General features: G+C 36.7%; 1 protein-coding gene across 1 annotated transcript in view; it reads right to left on the minus strand.

The window, feature by feature from the left end:
* FIG4 (FIG4 phosphoinositide 5-phosphatase) overlaps positions 1-19,554 on the minus strand; it is a 127,755-nt gene that overhangs the window by 83,258 nt on the left and 24,943 nt on the right. The window contains exons 3-7 of the mRNA XM_036872062.1: positions 18,368-18,491; positions 12,237-12,393; positions 9,442-9,492; positions 4,753-4,901; positions 1,646-1,774 (exon numbers count right to left, since the gene is read on the minus strand). Coding sequence (XP_036727957.1) covers positions 1,646-1,774; positions 4,753-4,901; positions 9,442-9,492; positions 12,237-12,393; positions 18,368-18,491 — 610 coding nt within the window. The remainder of the gene's footprint in view (positions 1-1,645; positions 1,775-4,752; positions 4,902-9,441; positions 9,493-12,236; positions 12,394-18,367; positions 18,492-19,554) is intronic.

Genomic DNA, 19,554 nt, shown 5'->3' on the forward strand with positions numbered 1-19,554 from the left:
TAGCAAACGTTCAGTAAATAGCAATGACCTTTATCATCATATAGACTTCCAGAATTCATTAAATGCTTGATAACTGGGAGACTGGAGTCAACATTTCAACTAACGAGCTTTAAAATTATAATCTATGGTGCTATTCACTACTTTAAAAAAAACCATTTATTGTACTTAATATATGCCAGGCCCTGAGTTAGCTCTTGAGAAATACAAAACAGTTTAGAATTACCTTTTAGAAACTGTCTTTAGAAACTGTAGCACATTCTTTTCAGTGTCCTTGGTGGTGAAAACTGTGTGCTTTTACAGGTTGATTTTACTTTTGGAAACAGAAAGAGTAATTCAGAGCCAAATCTCATTATTCAGTGAATGATCAAGCAGATAATACCACTCACTGGTTGAAAATGATTATAAAGTAATGAGCCATTTCAAGTGTAGCACACAAATCTCACTCATCTTCATTCCAAAAGTCCTCTGCGGCTTCATCTAGCCTCTCCTTGCCCTCATTTGCCACAAAGAAGGCAGTACAGGTCCTCTTCAAGGCTAATCTATCCAGCTCTACCCCCTGACTCCACTCCTCCCAAAAGTTCTGATGCCAGAAAGCATAATATTGGTTCATCACATTCACCCACTTAATGGTCTCAAAACAACCACTCCTTTAAAGTTTTCACTCTAGGTTTTTAAAAAACCTAGAACACAAGGAAGAATGTCAACTAGAAAGCAGGCTAGGTGCACAAATGCCCTACCTGATCTCAAAAGGGGACAGGAAAAACCTAAACACCACTTCTAGAAAGAAGACACTGCCTTCCTAAACCTCATAACACAACAGCACATCCTTGAGAGGTTTCAACATAGCAAAATTAAAGGACAAAAGGTATTTATAAAATTGAACTCATCAGCTTAACCCAAGGCTCAACCTACGTCTATTTAATCTATTACGCCCTAATCCAGACCTTCATTACATTATGCCTGAACCACTGCAATCTTTTCCTAACAAGTGTCCCTTGTTCTAGTCTCATTTTACTTAATCCACCTTGAAAATAGCTATCCACTCAAGCTTCCTAAGAACTAACTTGTATGTTACCCTCTTGAAAAAAAACTTTCAAAAGCTCTAGCAGCAAACCCAAAGTCCTTGGTCCAACCACCAAAGCAATCTGGTGACTGGCAATCTGACTCCCCCTAAATGATCTCCTTCCCACTACACTGTACCTCCCAGGGGTTTTATCGATACATACAAACCACAAGTACACTCCCATGAACTTTTCCATCTCAACATTCATGGTGCTTCCCCAATCCACAATCTCATTGCCAAGGCCTGCCTTTTGACTGAGGCCAGGCCAAGTTCAACTTTTCCTGTGGGCCTGCCCCATCCTCCCCACCTGTCAGGGATTCTGCTCCTTCTCTCCGGTAAGAATGATACTTACTACCTGTATCACTTCCTGTGCACATAGTGTTTTCTTCCTTGTTATTTGTCTCTATACATAGTAGATCTGCATTCCTGTTTGTATTTCAACTATGTGGAATGCATAGGTAATTATAATCTATCTGTTGGATGCATAGATAATTGTAATCTTATAATTCATACATAGCTTTCTACAAATTGGTACAGCATAAGTTTAATAATATGTATCTTAATTTTTTTAAAAAAGGATACTTGACTGCCCACAGAACCCATGAATAATATACAGCAGCCAGTCACGATGGACAGTATTTTTAATTATATCCAGAAGTTCGCCATTCCACACGTACTTCATATAAGGCTCACTACAGATCCCAAATACACCTGAAAAATAAGAGTTGGTATCAGAAAGATAAGGAAATTGGTTGACATTCGTTTTTAAGTTCTTAAACTTTTGTTTTTAATTTCAAAATGCCTGATTAATATCATTGCTGTTTTCAGTAGATAAAACTCATCTCATTGCCCAGAACACTGTGCTGATTCTGTACAAAGTTAACGAAAACACACATTTTCTGATTTGTGAGTTTTTAACCTAAGAGAGAAGAAAACAGCTGGGAAATTAAGGAGACGTGTACAAACACATGAATAAGGCCGAGAGACAGCAAGGACAGCAGCTGGGAGCATGGTTCTGGTGTCAGAGTGCCTGGGTCCAAATCCGAGCTCTGCCTCATCAGCAGGGTGACAGGTGTGACCAAGAGGGGTACTTACGCCCAGTGCCCCTGTTTCCTCACTTGTGCCTGTATCATGGGATTGTTATAAAGATGAGATAAGTTGATAATGCACATAAAGTGCTCAGAACAGGTCTGGTGCCTTACTGATACTTCCATAAGTGGTAGTTGTTATTATATCAAGCTTTTTCTATACAACAACACTAATTTCATCAAGCATGATTTCAGGATATCCAAATAAATTAAACATCAATGAGTTTTACAAAACTTATATAAAAGTACAAAATAAGAAACAAGTATATTTAAAAGATAATGGCTTAAAAGATCGTTAACAGTTCTGGATAGAGGCAGTCAATACTCTTTTTCTTCTCAAAACATGTATGTTAAGAGTGTTTATATACTATGACAAACACTTTGGTTTTATTCATAAAAACTAAGCCTTCTCTACCCCTTCAATGACATTACACTGAGCATGAATAATGGATTGGAGTCCTGTCTTTGTCACTTACCAGCTCTGTGACCTTTGGCAAGTTACTTAACATCTCAGAACCTCAATTTTCTAAACTGTGAAATGATGGCACTACTCACCGCAGGGATATTATTCAGATTAAAAAAAATAATATATGCAAAGTGACTAACATGCTGCCTGACACATTAGAGATTTTTTTTCAATGTATTATTTTCCTTTTCTACCTACCCTGATACCTATTACCCTCACCCTCTCTTTCCTATCAGTCTCCCCCCTGTGTAGTAGGAGAATAATGCATCCCTCCCCTACAAAAAAGATGTCTATGTCCTAATCACCAGAACCTGTGAATATGTTATGTTACAATGGCAAGAAGGAATTAAAGTTGCAGATAGAATTAAGGTTGCTAATCAGATGACCTTAAGATGGGGAGACTATTCTGGATTGTCCAAGTGGGCCCAATGTAATCACAGGTCATTATAAGTGAAAGGGGGAAACAGGAGTGTGAGTGTCAGAGTGATGTAACGTGGGAAAATCCTGGGCCGGCCATTTCTGGCTTTGAAGATGAAAAGGGCAAGAAAATGGATTTTTCCCTAGGGTCTCAAGAAAGGAACGCAGCCTTGCCGACACTCTAACTTTAGTCCACTGAGACCTCTTTTGGACTTCTGACTTCCATAAGATAATAAATTTGTATAGTTTTAAGTCACTGAGTTTGTGGTAATTTCTTATAGCAGCTATAAAAACCTAATACACAGTTATTCATATCTATCAAGTAGAACTGATTGACAGATAGTAAAAAATTAAGTAGCTTTCAGAGGCTTAATTCAGATCCCAGAACAGATATTCAAATTCAGATGTGAGATGAGACACAGTGCAAATTTAGTAATACTTTTAGCTTTTCTATCACTAAGTATGATATTTAGAAGAAATGATGTGACAAATATTCAGGCACACATTATTTTACCCTCCACCTGTCTCTAGTGTCACAGGTTACAATCCAGATATCTGAACAATGGCAAATTTACGTGATCTAGATGTTTTGGGGTAGGGAGGGTGCACTGGGTTTGGCCTTAGCTCAAGAGATATTCAATCTAATAAACTAACAAGAGTCAAGGCAATAACAGAGATGGCATTCAGTCTAAGTAACAGTCTAAGTCTTCTTAGAGTGGACCAGAACCTTTGGCAAAATGCTAACAGAGTACAGCCTCTTCCTGTGTGTCCTGTAAGGACAAACCTTCTGGAATTTACATTCTACCTCTGCACTCACATCTCCATCACTATATAGAAGTAGCACTGAGGAAGGCACCCAAAGACACTACTGACTTTTTATGTTTCCATAGTAAGCCCAATTCAGCTAAACTGTCTTAAGTTTGAAGCAATTTCTTCACAACATTAACTCTAGCAATGTCTCTGGCTTTAGATTTCTAGACCAACCCCCAAATCTAGGGATAAAGGTACCAATTCTATTCTGTGACTGGTTAGTCCCAGATCTCCAGGGTCACCCTAGACTAGTCACACACAGGTCCTGCAGTAATCCCACAATGGTCCTGACAGAAGCAGGGCTTGTGAGGGACCAGAGGGGCAAGTTGAGACCAATCAAAGTCAGAACAGCCTCTGACATACTGCAATGGTTCCTCTAGACATTGGCCTTGTGATCTTAATCTCTAGGCCTCAGTTTCCTACTTAGCCTTCATTTCTTTCAAAGTAGCATTATACCTACTGAGCAGAGTTTTTATGAGGATCAGAGATATGACATATAAATGTCTAGGATGCAATAGGCAAGCCATGGTAACTGTTTTCTAAAACTCAATCCATACACAATTGGTCTCTATGAAGAAAAATAAGGTGGTGGTGTGTATTCTCCAATATTTAAAAAGAAAATTCTCCATTCAAAGACTAAACTGAATGTATTCCATAAAAGGTGCATGAAATTTAGCTAGAAAACATCAGTATACAATTTTCTGGCTTGCCCACAAATAAAATTCATTTGGTGATGCATGATCTCTATAAAAATGAATTGGTCAAGTTCATATACCTGAAACAACCTGATGTAAGGACAAAGAGCAAAGAGGAAAGGAGAAGTATGAGGGAAATGTGAGTGAATTTAATGAGATGCCGTTTCATAGATGCCACATTAACATATATTGGATGTGCTGAAAACCACCTACCGCTTCCACCCTGTGTAATTAATCCTTCATCTTCAAAGATGTCGAAACTCTCCTGGCGAGTCTGGGTCGTTTCTGACTTTAACATCTCCAGGGGCATTCGCAAGACAGTGAGATTATATTGAAGTGAGTGGGACAAATCATAGCTGTAACTGAGAAAAGAACTGAAACTTAATAAGAATTAGAAAAGTAAAACATATTTCATAGTCTTGGCTCCCAGAAGGAATTAAAACCTATGAACTAAATTACTTAGCACCTGTTAGTTTCCTTGGAAGCAATGCTGTACAAATAAGCACATTAAAACACAGTAAACCATGAATACAATTGGAAATTTAAAAATCACTGCATGACAGGCATTTGCATAACTAGAAATATACAATACAATGTGAGTAACCTACATTGATTTGCAATGTGCATTTTTTGCTTCACGCTGAAATTAATCTAACTTCAGGGCCTTGTACAAAGGGGTCACACTCTCATATATATCTGAATGGAGTATTAAAAATGTTACAATATCCACTGTAACAGTGCATGGTCTGTACTCTAGTTTACCTATGAATGAAAAGAATTCTATTAATTATTACTGGTAGTACCATAACTGACTTAGTAATAAAACAAGAATAAGCAAATAACACAAGCCATCACAGTAAAATATGTTTGAAAAGCATAATAGTCATCCAAAAAATTGTATAACAGTCTGTGCAAACAAAATTTGCACAAAATTAACAATTTTTATAAGTATCTCTAGCTATATATTTTTAGCACAGAATTTCAGACAGTATCTAGAATTCTTTACGTTTATACAAATTTGAAAGTATTTTAGTCATATTTTAAGATGGTTACAATTTTGTCTGGAGACTCACACACATTATTTTAATTATTTCTTTAATTTATTAACTATAAAATTTATTGATTTACTATTTATTTGTTTGAAATTGATTTATTTCATCTGTGAAATTAAATTTTACCACATTTGCTTGATAGAGCCATTAGTTTTACTAGCATCTAATCTCACAGGGATAAAATCTGTATTAAGAAGTTGGTTCTTCAATCGCATTTACAAGAGCATAAAAAATACTTAGGAATAAATTTAACGAAGGAGGTAAAAGATCTGTACACTAAAAATTATAAGACATGGATGAAAAAAATAAGACACAAATAAATGGAAAGATATCCAGTGTTCATGGAACAGAAGAATTAATATTGTTTCAATGTCCATACTACCCAAAGCCATCTATAGATTCAATACAATCCCTATCAAAATTCCAATGACATTTTCCACAGGAATAGAAAAAAAAATTCTAAAATTTGTATGGAACCACAAAAGACTCCTAATAGCCAAAGCCATCTTAAGAAAGAAGGACGAAGCTGGAGGCATCAAACTTCCTGATTTCAAACCTTATTGCCAAGCTATAGCATTCAATACCGTGTGTTACTGACACAAAAAAGACACCTAGACCAATGGAATAGAATTGAGAGCCCAGAAATAAACCCACTCCTATATAGTCAAGTAATATTTGACAAGGGAGCCAAAAAGACTAATGGAGAAACGATAGTCTCTTCAATAAATGGTGCTGGGAAAACTGGACAACCACCTGCAGAAGAATGAAATTGGACCCCTGTATTACACCACTCACAAAAAATTAACTCAAAATGGATTAAAGCCTTAAATGTAAGACCCAAAACTATAAAACTATTACAAGAAAACATAGGAGAAAATTTCCTTGACACTGTTCTTGACAAAGATGTTTTTTGGATATGACAACAAAAGAGCAAGCAACAAAAGCAAAAATAAACAAACTAAAAAGCTTCAAACTAAAAAGCTTCTGCACAGAGAAAGAGAGTCAGCAAAATAAAAAGGTAACTTATGGAAGAAAATATTTGCAAACCATCTAACTATTAAGGGGTTAATAGCCAAAATACATAAGGAACTCATACAACTCAACAGCAAACATACAAATAATCCAATTTTAAAATGGGCAAAAGACTTGAATAGACATTTTTCCAAAGAAGACATACAAATGGCCAAAAAGTACATGAAAAGTTGCTCAACATCACAGTAGAGAAATGTAAATCAAAACTGCAATGAGATATTACCTCATACCTATTAGAATGGCTCTTATAAAACAAACAAAGAAACAGTAAGGGTTGGCAAGGATGTAGAGAAAAGAGAACATTTTGCACTAATGGTGGGAAGGTAAATTGGTGCAGCCACTATGGAAAACAGAATGGAGGTTCCTCAAAAAATTAAAAATAGGGCTTCCCTGGTGGCTCAGTGGTTGGGAATCTGCCTGACAATGCCGGGGACATGGGTTCAAGCCCTGGTCCAGGAAGATCCCATATGCCGCGGAGCAACTAAGCCCGTGCACCACAACTACTGAGCCTGCGCTCTAGAGCCCATGAGCCACAACTACTGAGCCCACGTGCCAAAACTACTGAAGCCCACGCGCCACAACTACTGAAGCCCACGCGCCTAGAGCCTGTGCTCTGTAACAAGAGAAGCCACTGCAATGAGAAGCCCACGCACCACAATGAAGAGTAGCCCCCACTCACTGCAACTAGAGAAAAGGCCGCGCACAGCAACGAAGACCCAATGCAGCCAAAAACAATAAATAAATAAAAGTAAATAAATAAATTTAAAAAAAAATTAAATATAGAACTACCATATGATCCAGCAATCCCATTTCTGGGTACATATCCAAAGGAAATGAGATCACTATCTCAAAGAGATAGCTGCTCCCCCACGCCCACTGCAGAATTAATGACAACAGCCAAGACATGGAAACAACCTGAGTCCATTAACAGATGAATGGATAAAGAAAATGTGGCATATATAAATAATGGGGTATCATTTGGCCATAAAAAAGGAAATCTTGCCTTTTGCAACAACATGGTTGGACCTGGAGGGCATTATGCTAAGTGAAATAAGTTAGACAGACAAAGACAAAGACTATGTTATCACTTACATGTGGAATCTTAAAAAGCTGAACTTATAGAGAGTAGAATAGTAGTTGCCAGTGGCAGGGGGAGGAATGGAGAAATGTTGTTCAAAGGGTACAAGCTCTTAGCCATAAGATAAATAAGATCTGGGTATCTAATGTACAGAGCATGGTAACTATAATTAACAATACTGAATTATATACTTGAAATTTGTTAAGGGAGTAAATCTTAAATGTTATCACTACACACACACACACACACACAATCACAATTGTGTGATGGGATGAAGGTGTTAACTAACCTTATTGTGGTAATCATTTTGCAATATATACATGTATCTATACATGTATCAATCATCACATTGTACAACTTAAACTTACATATGTCAATAATATCTCAATAAAGCTGGGGGGTGGAGAGAAGCTGGGCTTTTACTTTTAACAATCAATTCTTCCTGCTTTATTCTAGCTGAATCATAACAATGCAGTATAACCTTTTCAGAAGTCTTTAACCTCATATTTTTACTTATGGAATGACTTGTTCAGAACTCAGTATGGGGATGCAGACGAAGTTGAAAACTGTGAAGCAGGAGAAGACCATTTCTAACAGTACCACTGAGCTTCAGTAATAACTCACAGAGACTATAAACATAATTAAGCAATAAAGGCTGAAAAGCAAATGATGGAAACAAATACAATGGAAATATACTTTCAATAAACATTGGTGGAAGCAAAAATTATTTCTTTAGGAGCCCTTCACTATACTATTGCTAAATTAATTAACTGTCTTCGGTTTCACATCAATGAAGACATAATCCACTCTACACAGTAGACAAGTTTTTCTTTATTTCATAGATAAAGAAATGGTTAACTATATTAACAGCTTAAAAATAAATTTAAAATAATGCAAAGTACCCCAAAAGTATGTAACACCAATAGCTACAACACTCTGGGTCCTCTTCTAGTCCCATGACTCAAGTCTTATTGCTATATGCTATTTTATGTTCTACTTTTTAGTTTGGACATTATAGCTGATAGAAAGTTATTAGGCTACATGGAAAATTCTATTTACCCGGCCTACATATTGGTCACATCATCAATGGTATAATATTTTATCATGATGCTCTGCTATAATTTGCTTGCTTATTTTTCAATTATCGATATTTGGGTTGTCCCTGTGTTGGCTGGTTTGCTTGTTTGGGCCATGATAAATAGAGAAGCTATTAATGTCTCTTTGCAAATAAGGATTAATATTTTCTCTCCTGATTTATTATCTTCAGGTATATTTTCACATATACTTAATACGTTCCTCTCCAGGAAAGTTAGTAATTTACAATGCCAATAGCGGTATGTTGGTATTTCAACAGTTCTTCCTATTTTGAATTTATTTTTACCTAATTTTGCTAGATTGTTAAACTGAAAACTGTGAAACTGTTACAACTCTGTATATAGACTGAATGCAGATTTCATTTTTGTAGTTCAAAACTAAAAAATAAGAATATTTCCTTAAAATCCTAATAAAGATGATTTTTATAGTGAGAATAATCACAATTTATCCATTCAAAATTTCAAATATCAGATTTTTAAAAGGAGGAAATACTTGTATTTGTACTATTTTAGATGAAAAAATTTGGTTATTTTAAAAAAAAGAATAACTGAAGTACTACTGTGTCCTCTAATTCTGTTTTTACCCTATGGAAAATTATATAAACATTTAAGAGACTGATAAGAGCAAAATTCAGCTCAAACATACCTAAAGTAAAAATTGCTGGACAGGTCCACATTTTGAAATACTCGTAGATACCTAAAAAAAAAATGATGACTATAGTTAACAACCTGATGACTATAGTTACCACTGTTATATGATATACATGAAAGTTAAGAGAGTAGATCCTGAGTCCTCATAACAAGGAAAGAAATTTTCTTCTTTTTTTTCTTTTTCTTTGTATTGTATCTGTATGAGATGACAGATGCTAACTAAACCTACTGCGGTAATCATTTCACAATATATTATATCTAAGTCAAACCATTATGCTGAACACCTTAAACTAACACAGTGATGTATGTCAATTTTATCTCAATAAAATTGGGGAAAAAAATGACCAAAAAACCCCAAAGCATATTGCATTCACACAACACCATTATTTGTTCATAGCTTAACATATACATATATATACATTTGTAAATACACTCATTGAAACTGAGAAATTCAATCCATAACTGGAGAAGAGGTTTCATCTGGAGCAATTTCTAAGTATCCTGATCATCACTTGAGACCCTTAACTTCAGTTTGACCATTTCCTCATCACTGATTATGCCAGAGAGGGAAAGTCATGCCCCTACATACATAGGGTGCTTAGACTTTGGGCAAGACAGAAGTAAATACTGTTCTTGTTTTCACAATATGCTTTGAGTTTGGAGAGAGTGGAGGAACAAAAACAAGCACAAATGTTTGTGGGTCACCATAATTTTAAGTTGCAAAGTTTTTTTAAACTGAAAAAAAATGCAGAATAAAGTATCCATGTATCTACCACTCAGGATTAATAAATGTTAACACTTTTTCATATTCATTTCAACCTTTTAAAGACACTGATCACAAATGGGTATTGAATTTGTCAAATATATATATATGAAAAAAATATATATAAATATAAATACACACACACATATTTTTTGGCCACGCCGTGCAGCTTGCGGGATCTTAGTTCCCCGACCAGGGATCGAACATGTGCCCTCAGCAGTGAAAGCGCAGAGTCCTAACCACCGGAGAGCCAGGGAATTCCCTCAAATATATTTTCTACATATATTAAGATAAACACAATTTTTCCCAACAATATTTTAACGTGGTGAATTGCTCTAGCAAATTTTATAATGTTGATACAACCATACATTAAAGGGGTAACCTCTAGTTATCATTTTGTATGAAATGTTTTACAGTACTTTATTTCCTAATATCATACCAAACGTTTTTACTTAAATGCATTATTGGATTACATAGTTTTGTAAGTATGGTAAAAGTTTACCTATCCAGTAATAGTATAAGTCCACCTATAACAAGCTATTAATATAATTGTATCTTATTCTGGATTATTCCATTTACTATACAATATTAATCACAAGATAAGCTCACTCTTTAAAGATAGTCATATCACTATATAGAAGAACGTAATTTGTTTTACCATTCTCAGCTAAAGAATCGTAAAGATGAGGCTTATAAATAATATAAACCTCATCAATTTTTCCCCATCCCTTGGATTTATATGCACTGGCCTATCTGATTCACTTTTTCAAATTAATTTATTTTGTATTGAAGTATTGTTGATTTACAATGTTTCAAGTGTACAGCAAAGTGATTCAGTTATATATATATATACACACATATATGTATACATATACTCTTTCAGATTCTTTTCCATTATAGGTTACTACAAGATATTGAATATAGTTCCCTGTGCTATACAGTAGGTCTTTGTTTTTTATCTATTTTATATATAGTAGCGTGTATCTGTTAATCCCAAATTCCTAATTTATCGCCCCCCCTTCCCCTCTGGTTTCAAATCCATGGAAAAATTGGGGGAAAAAATAGTGTAATAAACAGCAGTATATCCTTCACCTGAATTCACTGTTGAATATTTCTCGTTATACATTTATACACACATACATTCTCTCTCTTTAAATACACATGTACATTTTATTTTTCTAAACCATTTACAGTAAGTAGCAGACATGATGAAACCTCAGTCCTAAATATTTTATTATATATCTATTATGAACAAGGACAATCTCCTGAGTAACCACAATATCATTATACACCCAAAATTTAATACTGATCCAATATCCCCTAGTATATGGTCCATAAACAAACCGTTCCAGTAGAGTCCTTTATAGCTGTGTGTGTGTGTGCACGCGTACATGTACATGAGCATGCATGCACATGTTTTAATCCAGGATCTAACAGAAATTCAAGTGTTGCACCTTGTCATGTCTATTCTAAACTCTAGAACAACTCTCTGGCTCTTTCTGTGTTGCACGACATTGACATTTTTGAAGGGTCCAGACCAGTGTCTTACAGAAAGTCCCACAATAGGGATTTATCTCATTATTTCCTCATGCTTAGATTCAAGTTAAATATTTTTAGTAAGAAAACTACACAGGTAGTGGGTGTCCTTCCCATTGCTTCACGTTAAGAGGCAAATAATGTCAGTTTTGTCTCACTATTGGTGATGCTAAGTTTGATCATTTGGTAAGTACGTCTGTCATTTTTTTCTCGTTGTAAATAATAAAGATAGTTATGGAGTATGGTATGTTGAGACTGAGCGAATATCTGTTCCTCAATAATAACCTCTCACCTAATGGTTTTAGGAGCCCTGTTGATTCCTGCTCAAATCAATTGTTTTAATGGAGGGTTTTTAATAGCCCTTGAACAAAAGCTGTAGCATTCTGAGCCAGTATTTTACATTTTAACATAACACTTATAATCTTTTGACTATGTTCTATTTTCTAACTGGTCTACCAGGTAAAAAAATAGCAGTTACCACCAGTACATACCTAGCTTCATCAGGATGAGTAATCCGTACAGAATCATTGGGTATATAGATCATATTTGTATCTTCAATCTTATATATTGCATGACCTCCAATATCTGCCATCTTCCTCCTTTTGGTTATTAACACAATATAATAGCCTTCTAAAAACCTGACAAAACCTACACAAGAAAAAAAGAAAGATAAATACATTTCCTAAACTTAGTAATGCTTTTAGATACATGTTTAAAAGGCAAAAGACTTTTGACACATTTCCTACTTTATTATTTCTATGATTTACAGCCATACAAATTTTCAGTTGTCTTAGAATTATTCTCTAGAAATATTTATCTCACTTAAAAATGTTGCTCTAAACAACCTGATTAAAGAAAGACCACATGTATTAATGTTCAGTAGCACTAAGTTCTCAGCAACATACTAGTTACCACACAGTCTTGGTTAAAAATGTTCTGGCTCCCAGAACTTTTGCTTTGGGAGTTAAAACTAATTCTCTTGTTGGTTGGGGGGAGAGGGAGGGGAACACTTCTGAACCGGTTACATGAGGAGCTCAGCAGAGCCCCTCCCCAGTGAAACAACCACAACTGGTAAAAATTATAAAAACAAAACAAAACATTGAAAGTTCCTGGAAATTCTCCTAATGGCATACAGCAAATGGAGAAACATTTATTCAAGAAAATCTACTAGATCTTGGAAAGAACAGCAAGTCTGTGACATACGAACCGCAATTTGTTTCCCTTCTACACCCTTCTCCCAATTCAGTGGGACAGAATATCTACTCCCGGCAGGTGTTGCGGAAAAAGACAGTACCCCTTCCTCCCTCCCCAGCTCTCAGTCTAGAGCCTTGGTTTCTGCTCAGGAGGTGCAGGCCACCAGCATTTCCCATTCCTTCCAGCTCTGTGCTGCAGACGCTCTATTCCAGGCAAGCACATCTGAAATTGGGGGCTCCTTTCTTCTACCCAGTCCTACTTGTAGAGTGGAGGCTTTACCCCAGCACAAATACTGGATCCCATCACCCCCACTCACTGACAGGGTGAGTCAGATACGGTCACTTACAGCTGACTGCCCATCAGAAAGAGTAGAGGCCAGAAGGCTGTGGGATAACATATTCAAAGCACTGAAAGAAAAACTCAACCAAGGATCTTATATATAGCGTAACCATTTTTCAAAACTAACTTTCTTATGTGCATGTGTGGGTGTACTCACTTGCTCTCTCTTTCTCTCTCTCTCTCTGAGTGTCACATTTTATAAAGCCTGAGCTAGGATCTTGGTGCTATAAATGGTAGCTCTAGAAATGGCAAATATCCATTGTCTGTGTCTTGTTATTCTTAACTGACAAAAAAGAAAATTAGTAATTGAACATATTAACATAAATGAGCCAAAATATATAAAAGACACCTCAGGGATTTTATGAACCTGGCTACTTCTATTAAAACCATGAAAAATACTTATATTTGAGAGATCCACAAAGCACATTTTAAAAAAATGTTCATTTATGCTCCTCCCCATCTCCCCTTGGAGACTAGCTAAAAATTCCCTGACTAAAGCTAAAGGATTTAAGATAGGAGAAAAAGCTAATGTCAATCTCATTAAAAGCAAGTTAGGAAGCAGTTATCCTTTTAGAAGGCTAAAACCTACAAAATTAAGGGTCTTGGGAGCAGCATAAAAACACCCAAAAAAGAGAATCTAATTGGCTTTAAGTAATAAATATTCCCAAGATGAATGAGTTTCCCCTTTGTTCTTGCTATATATTTATTTTTTATAGAAAAAAAACCTCTCTATAATAATTTCTCCCAACCTGCATTCCAACTGAATTTTATGTTTTCAGCTCTATTTATTTCATCCTACATGTCCCTTCATAATTTTGATAAGGTAAATATACTGCATAAAAGAATATTTTCTACCAGCATAAAATGCTTTCAGCATATTATGAGATTATTTTCTTTTTCCTTTTTACTACCAGCTGGAAACGTCACTCCTTTTTAAAAGGTTCCTATCAAATATAACCAACAATTAAAAGGCTTTAGCTTGGCATAGACCTCTGTCAAGAGTCAGCCTATTCATTGTTTTAACATACTGAAAACCAGAACAAATTTTTTCATCTTCATTCTACGTACTTCTGATCCCAGACCAATTTCCCTGAGTATTTCCCAGACGCCTAGATGACAGTCATCATGCAAAAGTGATTTCTTTCTCTCCGAGTAGAGAAGGCTGTGTCATTTGAGTTGGACACCAACCAAAGTAAATAAAAAAGGACAGTGTGGGAGGATGGAGTGGTGTGGAGTTCTGGTGGCTGGAGAGGACCCACAAGCCCACCAACAGGGAAGAGGGTAGTATCCTGCCGGGAGGTCACCGTGTCAGCTAGTCACTATCCTAAAAGCCTTCAGGGAGAACAGCACTCTGGCAGAGAAGTATCAAAAACCACAAGGGACCAAAGTGACTCTCTAACACCAAATCTACTGTTCCCTTACTAGTCTGAGGCTCACACTTTATTGTTGTTTTCCCTGTATCTTGGATCTGCAATCTATTTCTAAGGGTGTTGCTTTAAAGAACAACTGAGTCCATCACTTAGTCTGCTAAAATGACACATTGTACTAGCAGCTTACAAGAGTATCTTCTGACAGGTGACACAGGCAGAAAAAGGACATATATCAAAAGGGGCTGGATGGTCACAGAGCTGAGAGTAGTAAAGACTACAGGCCACCGGCCACCGACTCCATCCGAGTGCCCCAGGACCAGATAAAACAACTTTGTGAGGGATGCTCATGATCCCATCCAGTGGTTTCCCACGCCTCCTGCTGGCTGCCAAATAACAATGGAGTAGGTCAGAAATGGGCAAGGTAGCTACAGGACAGGATCAATCCATGTCTGGGGACCAGTGATGGTCCCTGAGCTTTCGGTACCAGCCCACGAAAAGACAAGTAAACGAATTGAAAGTAAGGGTTTAGAAACATCTGAGTTCATGATCAACGAACTTGCCTTGAACAGGCAAGACTAGTTTGGGTATTACTGAACTTATGTGAGGAGTCACATGTGGCCCAAGCTGAAGACAAGCTATGCACAGTAGGATCCTGTGTTGGCCTGTGACACATTTCTGGGAAAAAAATGGTCCTTTACTACAGATAGTTGAGAAGCACTGCTCTAGATTCTTATAGATTGTGAATTAAATTAACCACGGTAACAGTCCAAAACATCCCAGCCAAGGTACTATTCACAAATTAGGCATGCTGAAAAAGCTGAGAGAAAATATTTCAGTCACAGAAGACAACCATTCTAGTCCTTTCACACATGTATTATTTTGACAACCAGACTATACGTTTTTCAAAGATAAGCATTTTGTGTTTTGCTATTTCAGTAGCCCACATTATTTCTAAGGCAGTACTAGACAAATCATAGCCTTTTATTTACTCCCTATTTACTCTTAAAAATTCTAAGCTTTATCTACATGGTTGAACTAGAATACATAAAGTGCATTGCCCTGAAGATAACAAATGCTTACTTAGTACATAACTGTGTCACTTTACTGGTAAGTTAGTCTTTTAGTGACTTCACCATCCAAGGACAGTCTCAAAGAGGCCTCAAATTGTGAGAGAAATTGCTACCACAATACCTGAGAATGCCACCTAAGAGAAACATGGAGACACCTTCAGCCCTTACCCAAAGTTTATTAACTAATACTTATGTATAAAATGAGTATCTGGTTATAAACTTGGTTATCAATTGATTAAAATAAAGCTTTGGTTTTACAAGCTTAGTTATCAACAGATTTAAAATGAGGCAAGGAGGAATTGGGAGATTGGGATTGACATATGTACACTAATATGTATAAAACAGATAACTAATAAGAACCTGCTGTATAAAAATAAATAAAATAAAATTCAAAATAAAATAAAATGAGGCAAGGAATATTGCTAAAAGCAAATATGCCCAGAACAATGAAGAATGATGAAAGTACCATTACAACAACACAGTACAGCATCTAGAGGCCACTTAGTGTAAAGGCAAACTGCCCAATACAACTCCAGAACAGCCAAGGGCAGCTATTTTTAAACAAAGTTCAATAACTGATCTTCAATTCGTTATACTTAATCATCAAGGAAGGTTCAATTTTGAATAATTAACCTTGGCTAATGAGGCATTCAATATTACATACACTTTAGGAAATTTCCATTTTAAAAAGCTGTAATAAAGTATCAGCATTTAAAGGAATGAATTTAACCTATTAAGTAACTAATTAAGCCTACTGTATCTAAGACACATTTTACTTACAAGTTTTTTTTCTTTAACATATAAGTAACACTTAAAGTGGAATTTAACACATATGGAATGTATGGAATTTAAACACATGAACTCACATGACATATACCGACATGCACATGCCCACAAACAGGTACCCATTAAACATGAAACCTCAAGGGATTTGTCAAGACTGAGCAGAATGTACAGAGAAGGGGCCAGTCCTACGGAGAAGAAACCAATCATACCTACCACTCTCAACCTTCCTTGGCAGCCACCTAAGGCACAAAATGCACCTAAATGGATTACACATGAAGGGCTATGAGAGCACACCAAGAAAAATGAACTTCAAATACAGGGGAATATGCATAATCAAAGTCTCAACAAATATAGGGTCACCAAATAGAAAGCACTAATCAGAAAAATGAACATAAGAGAATATGAAACTATATAGCATAGTTCAGACCATATTAATTTTGTTAATATCTATAGACACCAATCACTCAGTCAATACTGCATACAGTCCAGTAGGTTTAAGAAGCAGAGAGATAATTTTGTAAGTGTTAAAAAAAAAAATAGACTCGAAATAAGGCTCTGCCAACAGGGAAGCTGAGATACAACTGCCCTCTGCTTGGCTTCCAAGGTCCCAGTGACCTGGCCTCACCCAACTACTTGCCAGCATCCCAGGACCCATGGGCATCTTCATGCCCGCACCTCTGCTGCTGTCCCTACTGGAGCTCTCTCCTCCCTTCCCCACATCCACCCAAATCTTGCTTCTCCTCCAGGGTCCAGCCTGAGTCTCATCTTCTCCAGGAAATCTTTCCTTGTCATGCCAGGTCCAAGAAGTCTACCTCTTATGTAATCTCCAATACCATTTACCTTTGACTACACAGCTGGGCTCTTAATTCCAATCCTGGAGTTGTTTTCATATGCACTGGGTTTTGTCCCCCATCCTAGTCCAATCATCTTAAGACTCCCCGGGACAAACCCATGGTAGAACAAAGACAGATTTACTGACCCACTAAGGACAACGCACCAGAAGAACTGTGGGGCATCTCACAAATGCCCCACAAGCCAGACCACAGACTCCTTAAAGGCCAAGGCCATTTCTATATCTGTTCATGAATAAATAAAGGCGTTATTATAGGATTTGGGGACACGATTAGGTAAAATTTAAACGAAGAGACTCAAACCAAAGCAAGACTGTATGTAAAGAGATAAACATCAAGTCTAGATTGTGAAGCAGACTCGTGGTCTCATTTCTTTGAAAGCAATAAAGTTAGCAGAGCTGTAGACTGCTATGTCCAGAAACCCCTTATCTGAAACTCTGCATGAGTTGTCAATTGAGGCTGCTTCTCTGCGTCAAAATGACTTAGCTCATCCAGGCAAGAGGGGCATGTTTTCTCTTATTGACACAATTTTACAGAGCAAAGTTTCTGATAGTCTGTGATTTTAGAGAACAAAGTTTCTCAGTGAGTAAGAAAGCAGTTGTCATTCAGAGAAAGGGGTTATGACACTTTACACTGTAGCATGTCCTTGGGAGAAATTCCTCTTAACTTAAAAGCTGGTTTTACCTGTATCTGTTTTTCCAGCTGATGTTTACAATCCAAGCCAATTTTTACTTTTTCATTCCTTGACAAGACAGACTCCTTAAAGGTCCAAACCATCGCTACATTTGTTCCTATCCTACACGAAACTGAACACAGTCCTAAGCACATAGCAGATGCTATATAAAGGCTGTTTGATACTTGGCTGATAGATAAATCAGTTTTAAACAACCAAAGCCACAGAGGATGGGTCATATTTATAAACCTATATAAATATAAGCCTTGCAAACTATCTTCAAGGAGTCTACGTAGGAAAAAAAAGAGAGAGGTAGTAAGAGGGAGGCATGTTTCTTACCTACAACACCAAAAGCTGAAACAGCTCGAAATAACCCGGATGATCCTTTCTGTCCCATCTTTGTCCTATTTCCTAGATCCAAGCGGCCAAGAAGTTCTCGCACTTCTTGCTGAGTATATACATGCTAGAAATAAGCAAATTTAATCTGTAAGGTTGTGCTCGCTTTTTAGGTTCATTATTTATTTACCCCTGAAAATTAGAAGCTGCCTACAACTTTACATCATTAGCTCTTTCAGAGAAGTATATATAATAGTGCAGAATTAAGCTACAATTTTAAAAAGCCAACAAATTTTTTTTAACATCTTTATTGGAGTATAATTGCTTTACAACGGTGTGTTAGTTTCTGCTTTATAACAAAGTGAATCAGCTATACATATACATATATCCCCATATCTCCTCCCTCTTGCATCTCCGTCCCATCCTCCCTGTCCCACCCCTCTAGGTGGTCACAAAGCACCGAGCTGATCTCCCTGTGCTATGCAGCTGCTTCCCACTAGCTATCTGTTTTATATTTGGTAGTGTATATATGTCCATGCCACTCTCTCACTTCGTCCCAGCTTACCCTTCCCCCTCCCCGTGTCCTCAGGTCCATTCTCTACCTCTGCGTCTTTATTCCTGTCCTGCCCCTAGGTTCTTCAGAACCGTTTTTTTTTTTTTTTTAGATTCCATATATATATGTGTTAGCATACGGTATTTGTTTTTCTCTTTCTGACTGACCTCACTCTGTATGACAGTCTCTAGGTCTATCCACCTCACTACAAATAACTCAATTTTGTTTCTTTTTATTAAAGCCAACAAATTCTTTAACGTTAGCAGTTAAGGGTGGTTCCTGGATCCCAGGCTGCTGTACTAAAAAGGTGTATCAAAACCTTATCTTCTGGACAGAGATTCAGAGATTTAAGGTATCCACAGACAAGTTTCAAGAAATCTATAAACCCCTTAAAATTGTATGCAAAGTTTTGGTTAAACGTGCATATGTGCATTTTTATGAGAAGGCCCATAGCTTTCCTCAGGTTCTCAGAGATCCCTGATCAACCACTCCTACCCCCAAAGAAAGCCAAGAATCATTACATTATATTAATAAAAACTCCCAGATGGTGCGTGTGTTGGGGATGGGATAGGAACCACGACTCCCAGGAGTACAGGAAGTCACAAAATACAATTTATCTAAAATTATTATAACATAG

The sequence above is a fragment of the Balaenoptera musculus genome, chromosome 12 (genome assembly GCF_009873245.2).
Source record: "Balaenoptera musculus isolate JJ_BM4_2016_0621 chromosome 12, mBalMus1.pri.v3, whole genome shotgun sequence".
NCBI classification, from domain to species: domain Eukaryota; kingdom Metazoa; phylum Chordata; class Mammalia; order Artiodactyla; family Balaenopteridae; genus Balaenoptera; species Balaenoptera musculus.